Source organism: Anabas testudineus, chromosome 21 (assembly GCF_900324465.2).
Source record: "Anabas testudineus chromosome 21, fAnaTes1.2, whole genome shotgun sequence".
Lineage (NCBI taxonomy): Eukaryota > Metazoa > Chordata > Actinopteri > Anabantiformes > Anabantidae > Anabas > Anabas testudineus.
This window is the reverse complement of record NC_046629.1, coordinates 7,253,093-7,265,584: the sequence shown is the minus strand read 5'-3', so window position 1 is coordinate 7,265,584 and position 12,492 is coordinate 7,253,093. Positions and strand designations below refer to the sequence as shown.

General features: G+C 38.1%; 1 protein-coding gene across 6 annotated transcripts in view; it reads left to right on the top strand.

Moving 5' to 3' along the window:
* Positions 1 to 11,050, top strand: part of plekhm3 (pleckstrin homology domain containing, family M, member 3) — a 35,586-nt gene extending 24,536 nt beyond the window's left edge. For all 6 annotated transcript variants that reach the window (XM_026376483.1, XM_026376482.1, XM_026376479.1 and 3 more), the window contains 2 exons: positions 3,935 to 4,092; positions 6,539 to 11,050. In XM_026376483.1, the coding sequence (XP_026232268.1) occupies positions 3,935 to 4,092; positions 6,539 to 6,701 (321 nt within the window). In that variant the 3' untranslated portion in view covers positions 6,702 to 11,050. The remainder of the gene's footprint in view (positions 1 to 3,934; positions 4,093 to 6,538) is intronic.
* Positions 11,051 to 12,492: the final 1,442 nt, after the last annotated feature.

The window sequence follows — 12,492 nt, the reverse complement described above, 5'->3', positions numbered from 1 at the left end:
CTAGTGCATAAAACCTCTGCACCGTTTTGTATATAATTAATGCTTTGAAGGATTTTTCTCACACTGTATTTGAAAATTAGTGATTCAAGATATCTGCAAAAGAAGACAGGAGAGGTGTGCACATGACTGATTGTACTGTGTCGTTACTTTAATTTATTCCTACAATTTTTAAATGTTTTTAAGGAATTTTAGGTTTTATATCTGTTCATTGTGGAAACATCAATCAGTTTGTTTGTTTTTTAATTATTGATTATCTTGTAGGGCACCCCCACCCCCCGATAAGACAGGCTCCAGCGTCCAAACACTTGGCAAACAACATACTCTTCATCAACTTTTTAGTGTGTGTGTGCAAGAGAGAGGGGGATTGGGGGTGTAGGGCGGTGTTCTCCAAACAGAGCTCACCCCTGTCTTTACAGCCATGTAATCCCAGCTGGCTTCCTAGTTTAGTGAATGGAGCTGTGGCCGAGTGTGTGTGTGTGGGGGGGGGTTGGACAGAGCGGGGAGAGGAGGGTGCAGGCAGGCGAACGGCTGTTAAACAGCAGTTTTAGGGGATTAGGAGGTTTTGGAGCACAAAGACTCTGCGTGGAGCAGGGAAAGAGGTTGAACTGGAGGGGGGAGGAGTTTGGATGGAGGGAGACGAGCCGAAGTGTGTGTGTGTGTGTGTTTTGGTGAGTGTGTGGAGGGAAAGGCCATGTGGATACAGTTGTTTTTTAATGTTAGTACTGATGCTGCTTCTGGTCATTTTACATTTTTTAAAAATGTAAATCTGAACAGTTTCTAAAGTTCAGACTGAAAACACTTTATCACACATGAAATACGTCACATGACGGACTTGTAAAGTCACTTGTTCAAGTGAAGGCCTTTTGTCTTTGAAGCATTTAAATTGCTTTACATCTGTATTTAGACATGACAGGTCATTCATGGAAGTTCTTACTCTTTACTTGAGAGAGAAAAAGTCATAGTCAGAATCAGGTTTAAGAGATGACGGGTCACTTTAAAGGTACAACAGGTTGAAGTTGAAGTGTTGCTTATCATGGGGCCCAGTGGGAGATCAGAACATCCTTTAACATTAATGATGGACTCGTGCAACTTTTGGCACATTTTACTTTGTACAAATAACTTCAAATCACCTCTTTAACAGAGTTTCTCTGTGTGATGCTTGAATTGAAAACCATTTCAGTTGTGTTAGAAGCTGTGAGATGAAAATACTTCAGTCTTCAGTGAAAGTTCAGGTGCGGATACGGATGATGTCTGTTTTTGTTCGTTTCTCAAGCTGTCAATGCTACATGTCACTGATCTGTACTGGGCAGCTCCTGCGTACATGTTGAATTTATCTCCAAGAAGTGACCTGAGACTTATTTTAGCTTCTCTGTTTGTCGAGGTGTCCTACATAGAAATCGAAACAGAAAGGTTAGAGCCTGATATCTACAATTTGGTTCTTTTGCGTTCTCTTCTTTTCTTTCTTCTTCAGTTAATCATCTCAAAACTCCCCCAATTTATCACATGTGTCAACAAATCCTGGAGACAGAAATGAGTCTGCTGTCTGACCCAGGCTCTCAGGGCAGCCATCAATATCTGGCTTCATTGTTGTCCTTGTTGGATGTGGGCGAGTGGATGAATTAAAAGGTTTGAAGTTGGAACTTCTGGTTTGAATGATTGTCCCAGTGAAGCCAATAAAAAGGTCAATGGATCTTTATAGCCAGAGGTAACAGCAGGGATATGGGAAATGTTTCAAAACAGTGGGTAATATTTGTGAATTTTAGGCATTGAATTTGATAATATTTCATTTTCTAATAGAAGAATCTCCTCCTGGATTAAAACAAATACAGAAAAGCTTTCTTTAAATTGCCCTATCCCACATTTTGGCTGTTGATTACTCCTGTTGCTCTCTATCCATCCATCTTTTTGTGCCTCCCTCCATCTCTCCCAGTGTCCCACCAGTCAGCCACCAGAGCTGTGCTGCCAGTGGTTTGATTCTGCCCAGTCCAATTATAGAGCGCCTTAATTACCAAGCCTGTCGGCCTCCATCAGGAGAGCCATTCGTCATGTGGACTGGGCTGGACCAGACTTAGCTGGACTGTGCAGAGTGGAGGTGGAGGGTGGGGGGGGTGGACTCGTACATCTGTCTTACTTTCAGTGCTTGCCTGTCTGCCAGCCTGCAAACATTTTTATGCGCTCTGGAGTTGTTTTCTCCGTCACAGACAACAGCTCATGCAGAAGGATACTGGGGTTTTCTTAGAACAGCAGTGTTGTTTAAACGTGCAGAGAAACTGAGACAGTTCACAGACACAGAAAATTTATTTTATTTTATTTTATTTAAACATTAGACATGTTAAACATCTTACACTTTTCTGCTCAGCCATGTTCAGAAAATTTACTGCTGCACTGGGCAGTGTCTACAAATTCTAACCCATAACCATATAATTGACAAACTATACTTTTGGGCCAAAGGTATGGAAGCCATTGTTCCTCTGAATTGTTTATTCGACGGTTTAGCAGCCATCTCTAACATTTTCTTTTTGCCCTAGCTTGTAAAATCCTTTTCAGAAGCTTCTAGAGAGAGGCTCTTCAGGAGAAACCTTGCACATCTTTATACTGAAGTGCAACTAAAAGCACCTGTATAAAAACACACAGTGTACTTTTACTTTTGCAAACAACGTATTAGTGAATAATCATCAACAAGAGCTTGTTTTTAACGACACAGTCCAAAATATCATTCTCATGTTGATAATTTGACACAGTGAAGGACGCTCACTCATCCTAGTGTAAAGTGTAGCTGTCTATGATTTGCAAACAGGAGCTGTGTGTTTGTGTGTGTGTGTGTGTGTGTGTGTGTGTGTGTGTTTCTTCCTCTTCTCTCCATCTCATGTCCTCCAGTTCTCCCCTCGTCTAACAAACGGCATGAAGGAGGTTATAATTGGGAGGTCCAGAGCTCTGCCAGGTGGAACCACTTGTATCTGAATACAGGCTCTTGGTCTCTCTCAAGATCTCTCTTGTATATTGTATCACTACCACTCTGTCTCTTACTTCATACTCTGTTTGTCTCCTTCTCTCTGTCTTACATGCACGCTCTCATTATGTTTACAGCTCTGAATGCATTATTAACATGACATGACGGAGCTTTGAAAACATTTTCAGTTCTGAAATATTCTGCACCACTCTTATTTTGGGTTTTTTTTTCGGAGTCACCCACCGTCTGTCCACTACAATCCAAGTCCAACTCCCTCTACTGCGCAGCCCCCTACCCTCAGTTCTTTAAGGAACTTGCCAAGCGTTTCCTTTAAAAGGCATTCACGTCATTTACTGTCTCCATCCTTCCTTTAGTTTCCTCCCGTCCTGTGTGCCGTCTTTAATACTTAGTTGCAAGTAAAAGCCGTATATTCAATGTTAGTATCAAAAGTAAAAGTACTAATTAAGATATTTTGGAGTAATGTATGTTTGCGTTATATTTAGTCAGAAATAATGTTTAGATAACTTTAATGTTGCAGGTAATATTAAGTATGAGTAAAGTCTATGTTACTACAAGCTAACATAATAATTGATTTGTGTTTAATTTCATTATTACCCAGAAGGCTTTGCTTGCTCCTGTTCATTCAATTTAAGTGAGAAACGATCATTTTTACATCCTTGTTTAAAACGTTTAAGCTTCTCTTTGCATTTCTAAAGTCGTTAAACTGGGTTCCTTGTTTGAAACTTCAGTTTTACCAGAGAACTCATGCTGGTATGAAAGCACAGAAGTTTTAGTTAATGAGTAATTGTTCCTATTAAACTATTGACCCGAGGTGCAACGAAATATGACATTTGCATCAGTTTGTTGAGGTTGCTGACAGCCACTCTGGTACTTTACATCTCATACAAGTATTGTGAACTTCCTTATTGTTGTTGACTATTTTTTTTCTTCTGTTCTTCCCTTCTTCCTCTCCTCACCCTGCAGGTGATTGATGGAAAACTGGCTCCCTTCCTGTCCAAGGTGATCAAGTTTGCCAGCTCTCATGTTTTCAGCTGCAGTTTGTGTCGAGAGAAAGGCTTCATCTGTGAGCTCTGCCACAACGGACAGGTCATCTACCCCTTCCAGGAGAACGCCACCAAGAGGTACGGACCCTCAGATTAACGTTAAGTAAATCAGTTAGACACAGACACCTGGTGGTCAACAGTTCAAACAAGATTAATATATATTTTATTTAATCTGATTAGACTTGATTCAGGGGAAAAAGTGGCTGCACACACTGATTATTATTATTATTATTATTATTATTATTTTAATTGAGATTTTCGTAAAGCATAGTTAATAAATAGACACCAAACTATAACATTATGTAAAGTATATGTAGCAGCACATTATTCTGTCTGATCAGATGTGTCACGAGTGTTCAAAGTTAGAGACGTTTGTCATTTTAACAATAGCTTTATTAAACATCAGAGCTGCAGCATAATACAGATCATCAATAACATTACCATCATTACAGCCGTCAGTGTTAAATAAGAGCATTTTCTTTAATGAAAAGATAAATTTTTGTGTCTACCTGATATTTATGCAAAATATCAGGTAGACACGTGCAGCGTTGAGCTTGATGCATATGTACGGGTTGTGACTTGACATATGTACTCACAAAACTAAAACTGTTGACTTTTAAAAGTGCATTGAACCAGATTTCAATAGTTAGGGCCAGTGTGTTTTTCTTTAGTACAAACTCTAGTCTAACTGTACGGACATTAGCTGCAGCTAGCTAGCAGACAAGATATGGTGTTTATATCAAAACGTAGCAGGAATCTGAGTCAGCTGGTGCCTCTGTTTGTGTCAACTCATGTTAAGAACTTACGTGTGTTTTTGTTTGGTACTTCAGTTATTGCTTTTTATTTGACCAGGTTTTGATAAACCTACCTGAATGTAATTCCTGGTTCTCAGAGCATAGGACAAATGTCTTTTCATGAACAATATCCTTTCTTTGTAGCTTTTTTAACTAAAGACGTCTCCTATCTGTAAAAATAGACTATGGTGATGTTGTTTCTGGAAAGACGTTGTGCTGAGCTTTGTTTTAATGCCCTGATCACTACATTTAAATTCAATCACCTCCTTTTTAGAGGCAGACATGTTAGACTGATCTCTCAAATACCTGACACTTAAAACCAAATCTCTCCACATGGATCGATACAGAATAATCTGTGTGAATGGATCCTTTAAAGTGAAACTGTCCCAGTATGTGAGTTAAGTGCTCTCTGGGCACAGAACTGCAGCTTGTTAGTTGTTGGCATGAGAAGCTGCGTGTGATGGTTGAAGGGATTTTCACGACATGGACATTTGACAGAGTCCAGAGCCTCCTCCTTGTCCTCCTCGTCGTCCTGAGAGAGAGAGAGAGAGAGATGTGATCAGCACTGATTCCTACTCTGACTCTGCACCGTGGAGGGAAACTGACACCCAGTCTGTACTATCACTCTCACACAGACACACCTTCCTTGCTGAGTTGGGTTTTATGACGTGTGAAGGAAGTGTTAAATGTTAACTGATAACGGCTGTATCTGCTGTACTTAACGGAGCTGAGCTGGACTTTGTTGACTTTTTGACTGATACAGTGATGGCACAGGAAATGAGCAGTAGCTAGATTAATGAAAACAGCTTTGTTGCAATCAAATGAGTAATAAGGTGTTATTATATTTGTAGTTTTGACCAAAGTAATAATGTTGTATTAAAAATACTGTACTCGGGTGTTCCTGGGTCGTAGTTGTTAGGAACACAATCATAACATTATCTCTTACATTACAAACAAACCAATTTATATGGAGGGAAAACTGGAAGTGAACACAAGCAAAGTGCGAGAAATAATTAGCGGAGGTCATAATTGTATTTACTGAGTAAACTGTTGGTTTGTCTCACCAACTATATATTTAGCAGTTTTGTCATTTGTTAGAGCAAATCTCTCTTTTTCTTTTTAATACAGCACCAAATGCCAACAATTAGCTTAAAAAAATGAATCCACAGATCTAAACTACAGGTGAAGGCTGTAATAAAGTAGAAAATTATTAAGCACAGCAAATAAAAGCTAAAATAAAACTGCACTTGGTCAGCTCATTACAGTAATTAAATGTGAAATTGTTTTATACAATAAGTACTGTCAATAATATATATTATAAATTAAACTAAGTACGTTAGATGAATCACAGTAAAAAATAAATTAACTGATTTATTGTTATATTTAGATAATCCACAAATGTTGCAGCAGTTTTTTTTGTTTCTTTTTACTTTCCCTTTACTGTAAAGTGCAGAGAGAAACCTGAGACATTAATTGAGTTTTGATGGATTTAGTTGGTGCTTAGAGTCTCTGAATATAAATGTCATGTGTGATGTTAAGATATCTTTGCTTCTCACTTCCACTGACTCACTTAACGTTTTCAGTATTGTTACTAGTATAAGTAACCAGACCCAACTAATCGAGGATTAAATTTGTTGCAACTACTACCATATTTAGATTTGTTGTTGGATCCCTACTTCTCATACAAGTAGAGTAATTTAATGACTCACCTGCGTGTTGCGTGTTTGCAGGTGTGACGGCTGCAGCGCCGTTTTCCACGCCGAGTGTAAGCAGAAAGCTCAGCCGTGTCCTCGCTGTGTTCGCCGAGAACTCCACCACAAGAGGCCGTCCTCCTTCTGGTCACCTGATGACGACAGCCCCGGCTGCTTTCACCTGCCCTACCACGACACCTGAAACACACAAGAGCAGTAACAGTTGAGGTGCCGCCAGGCGACGGCGCTGGACAAAGTGCTGTTTGTCTGATTTGTGTGCTTCCAGGACAAATTCTATCACAGTTGAGCAGAGGATGAGCTCAGAGCGTTTCATATATCTTCAGGTTTGTGTCTGTATGTTCACCTGTTAACACACACACACACACACACACACTCACACACACACACCTGTGCTCTTTGTGCTACTGTCAAGAGCAGAGAGAAAACCAACTAAAGAACTGCTGCACCAGGCTTTACAAACTGAACTACTTGTATTTTATAGTCAAACATCTTTACATGCAGTCATCCTCCACCATCGTCATCCCACCACCTTCGCTTATTTCTTATTCCAGGAGTTAAACGTTTTAAAGTCACACCTCAAACTGACATTTTAAACATTTCAGTGGTTTATTCCAACCTACGTCTTCCACCTGCTCTGTAAGTCGTGCTTGAGGTTAGTGATGAAGTGACATTAAATTAATTCACTATTTGAGTCATTAATTAATTCCCTGGCGCCAAAATCTTAAATGTGAAGATCTGATTTACTTCAACAATTTGAAAATGTCACCTCAGCTTCTGGAAATGTGAGCGTTTCTTCTGTTTCTGGATTAATTTAGTCTGTAAACAGATTAACATAATGATGCAGCTGTTAAACTGATGCTCAACCCAAGAGACGTTTGTAGTTTAGTTCTTCACAACGTGGATTCATGTCAGTTACATCAGAACAACAATAGTACACAGTATCTATGTGTACTGTATATTCGGTCTATTTCTTTGCCCACTGTGTTAAAAATACATTTACTGTATATTTACTATTTTGGGCCGAGCTCCAGGAGACTCATTCAGATCTTAAATTAAGTTCCCATTAAAGCTAAATTGGCCCAAATATGATCTTTTTGAGTGAATCAGGTCAGATTTTCTTTTCCACAGAAGTGTAAGAATACTAGATCTGATTTATATTGACAACGTGGCTGCTGTTAGAAAACGTGGTGTTTTATTGTCTCACCTCTGTACGTATTTGCATGTTACCTGTTATCAGTCGTCAGGCACCTCACAGCACATTTATGGAGATTCTTCTGTTCAAGCCAATCTAGAAAAAACATATTGTAATGAAGCAGTTTTTGAGGAAATTACACGATTTTGCACAAATTATGTAGTAGTTGTTGTTGTACACATGTGGCCCATATTAAAGTTAAATTTGCACATGCGTGGCATTTTAAGCTTCAGCGATGGAGCTGGATACACTTCATTTGCAAACATGAACATGAACCTTCAATATAAAAAGATCAGATCCAACTAAAAATAGAATTGAGCATTAAGCTCTGTAATGTGTGTTAAAATCATGCAGAGCTCGAACGTTGTCGAACATACAGGTGAGATGATCAAATATCAAGAGCAAAAGACTGAGATTTGTATGCATTTATCTTTTTTCTCAATAGCAAATAGAGTTTGGATTTTATAAAGCAATATTGTATGCATGTATTGGATTAACCTGTAAATTGATGCTGTTCACCTGAAACAGTGTTCTACTAAAAAAGTTGAAGTAAAAAGTTTAGAGCTGAGAAACAAAGATGAACAAAGATTAATTAATTACTTTGTTAATCAGCAGAAATGTAATCAAATTTTAATTAATAAAAACACTTTTGTTTTGCACATTTCTGCTCAAACATTGACTGAATAAACGGTCCCTGTGGAATTGATGTTGAAGTTCAGGTTAGTGGTGATTATTCCAGAGCTGTACCACTTCCTCTTCACCCTGTCGGACTACAAACCACAGCATCATTGTCACAAATGGTTTAAAGTTTGTGATCAGTTCAGTCTCTAAATTTATTTGTCAGCCAAATAAGACTCAACATGACAGCAGCAGTGTCTGAAACCATATTTTATATTACAGTCTAAACAGTTCCACTGACAACTTGACACCACTAAAATCTAATGTAACTGACTAAATCCAACCTGGCCACAGCTGCTGTTTGTGAAGAAGCAAATTACAAACGCAAAACGTTTCACAGTCATCGTTCTCTGAGGTGGAAAATTAGATTTTTGGTTCCTCGGGAAGTAACACAGGCCCTTAGATTGAGATATTTTTTTACCAAATAATGGTAATACAATAGTTTAAATCATAGCTTTGATTGAAGTATAAACAAATACCCTCCATTCACATTCTCTTTTATCTCATTTTTATTATTATTTGACTAACTTGTAGATGAGGTGTAAAAACATGTTTTTAACTAAATTCTCAAGTGTATGAAAATGTACGTAAAGCGACTTTAATTTAAAACAGACTGTCCGTCTGTCTGAGCACATTATCTTATCAGTCTAACTGTAAAATACCAGGCAATAATATACTGTAACTTATTCTTTCATTGTTGCCTTTTCCTTCCTCTCTTCCTCTGTGATTCTACTTCTTGCTGTGCTTTATTCATGTAGAATCCATCAAACATGATAGCAGCTTTAGCTTTTAGTATCTCTATGCAACCTAGATGGCCTTTATAACCCACTGCTTTCATGTGTAAAAGTTTGGAAACACTGTTGTTTTCATAAATTTGTTGCAACAGTTGCATTTCCATCCAGTTTTACAGAAATGTCAGACAAAATAATAGTCAAGTGTGATTCAATCGGGAGGATGGAGCTGATAACAACATAAAGGCAATTACACTAAGATTGATTAGTATTTTCTTTGAATAATCTATTTCTATTAATTATCGTTTTCTAGAAAGAGATTACACAATTTCTTCAAAAATGAAACCATAAGTAAATGCTGTCAACATTCATCATTTAAAGCTGCACCCACAGATTTTATTGCAGGGTCCATCAATTTTCACATTTAATCAGTGATTATATATGTTTTCAAAAACATCATCAATAAACCTTTGTTGGAATTTTGGGCATAATAACAAAATCATGGAGAGCAGCTTTAAAGTTCGATAAACCTTAGCCATAGCCTTAGCTTGTATTAATTTGGATGGAAATGTAGCTGCTGCTGTTTCTTGTGAATCGTTTTCTTGTTTGTTCTCACATCAGTGTTAAATTATTGCTGTTCTGTCCACTCTCACACTCTTCCTTCTGTTTTTCCATCATTTGGAGCCATACAACAAAACTTTAAAGGGAATTTATGTGCTAATAAGCTGCTGACTGACAAACCCCCAGTTACGGGTTTATTCGGTACTATGTATTTTTGTGAAAAGCAGAGAACAGACTGATAGTTATTCATGTTTATGAAGTAAATGATACTGTAGAGTAAACCTAAATAATTTGTTGTTTGAAATATGGCAGGAAAAGTGCACTGATTTAAACTTGCTTTGCCATGTACTTTGTTTTGTAGAACAAACCTGCAGCCATGTCAGGTGATATTGAAAGTGTTGAAGTTATTTTTGACTCATTTTGACGCACTTCAATTTTGTAATGTTGATTGTTTTCCCCTGGTACTTATCATTTGTGTTCTGCAGAGCCCAGCAGGTGTCAGGGATCTTTTGAAATTTTAGATTCTAGTCTAAACTGCAAACAGAAGTACTCCGTCAGTTAATTCAGTACAACTACAGCAGCTGAAACTAAGTCTGTAATAAATCCTCCTTAATAAAGGTGATAGTGTTGAGATTTTCTTCAGTGTTAGAGAGGTGTACATTCAAATGGTATGACCATTTAAGTCTGTACAAAAAAAAAACATAATAGTAAAGGGGCCTAGCAAACGTCTGGGAAAAATAGTTCCTATTGTTGCAGTAAACTGATGCTAATCCGAGAGTTTAGTGTATAATTGTGTGCACACAAATGATCACTTCGATACATGCTGGGCTCTGCTGTTTCCTTCTATGTAGCTACTGTAGCGGACTTGTAGGAAATGTGCATCTGATCAGTTTGAAACCTTTGTTGTTTTTTTTGCTTGTTTATGCTGTGTTCATCATACTTCATGTTTTTTTACCTTTCTACAATGCTGCCATGTTTTCATTTCCATGCTTCCAAAGCTGTGTTTTGTTATTTTTACCTAGTTTTGAGAAAACATTAACTTATAAGTTGAAATCTTGCTGCCATTTTATGATTTTCCTAGATTGTACAAGTTATGTTGTTTATGTTGTGGGCACATTATGACCATTGCAGTATGTTTTACTTGACGTATTTGGAGAAAACCATATTTTCATTATCGTTTAAGCGAAGTAACTGGAGTGAAACTTGATTCTCCTTTGCACATTCTAAGTTATTTTTGATCATTGCTTCTGTTGCAGCCAAACTCTTATGCAAGTACAGGGAGTTGATTTTTTTTTTTTTTTTATTTAACCAGCCCTTCCTCCTGTTGTCTGCTAGCTACTGATGCCAATAAAGACAAACTTCATAATATTGTGCGGCTGGCATGTAGAAATGTTCTTATTTTTTGGTTAAAGATATTCAGAGGTTTTTATATCACTACCTAATGAGCATATACAATGAGCACAGACAATATTAGGACACTGATGTTTCTATAAAAATTTGGGAATGTGACAGTTTATGACTGTGTGACAACTTTGCAAATTCCATGCACCGTTGCTGAGAAAAGAAAAAAGAATCACTCACCTGAACATTCACAGTTAAATCTTGCTGGATGTTTATCATCGCTGAACTCCTCCTGCTTCACGCTAGTGTCCACGTCAATTGTCAACACAAAAGCTGCTCCGGTTGATGTTTCCAGCGTCCTCTAGCATCCATTTACTGTGGCAGAATAAAAACAGTCTATTAGAAAAATGCCATCATTGATGCATGGGTAGAGATTCTTTAAGGCTTATGAACTGGTAACGGTCTTAATCTGATGTACAGTATCTCCTGAGGGAATAAGATCAACCTTAAGTATCAGAGAAATGTGGTTAAATCTGACAGGACATAAAGAAAAATGGGAGAGCTGAAAAATGTTGGGTTGGTTTTATCTCTTGGACTTTTAGTCACACAGTGACTGGGCAGCTTTGTGGAGTGATATTGGGATGAGAGAATGTATTTCTTCCTCATTTCCTTTGTTACGCAACTAATTTGTGCTACACTTCAATATCTTCCTGAAGACGTGGTTTGAAAAGTGTTCTTCAGTGTCCATGCATGTACCATCATCAAGATCTAATAATATCACTATGGTCCATTTTTCTGCAGAATGAACAGTGATAGTAGATTGTGCCACATAATGTGTTTATGTTTGCATTTTTCTGAAAGATTTAACATATACACCTTCATGACAACTAGATAAACTCTGGTTGCTGAGGACGATCAAAATCTGAAAAATCACTTAATGGACCTTAAGATATTGTTGTGTCAGCTACTGGTTCAAAGGTCAAGAATGTTTTTCAAAATGAGCTCACAGTTTGCTGAGATGGCAAACATGCCAGTTTGCAGCTGGTTGTGAGCCGAGTCTCAAACTGAGCCGAGAAGAAAACAGTTTTGTGTGAATAAAGGTGCACGTTAACCTGCCCGAGTGAATATACATGTTTTCTGAGAGAGAGCAGGCTGAATCATTGGCCTGTGATGTATGTTGAGCAGCGGGCAAATTGAAGCTGAGTGTCGACCGCGCTTAATTGTCATCGCCAATTAGTGCATTGTGGGTCGCCTACAATGGATCAACTGTAGCGAGTAGAGCAAAGTCCTTTGTGCTTCTCCAGTGGCCCGCGGGCCAGTCAAGACTCATTTAGGGCCTGAACAACGACGGAGCAGAAATGCCAACGAAAATAAAAACAAAAGACAGTTTAAAGAGGAAAAAGAGGATGGAGGAAAGAAAAAGAGAGTAGAAGGAGGAAGAGGAGGAGGAGGGAGGTGTACAACGGTCA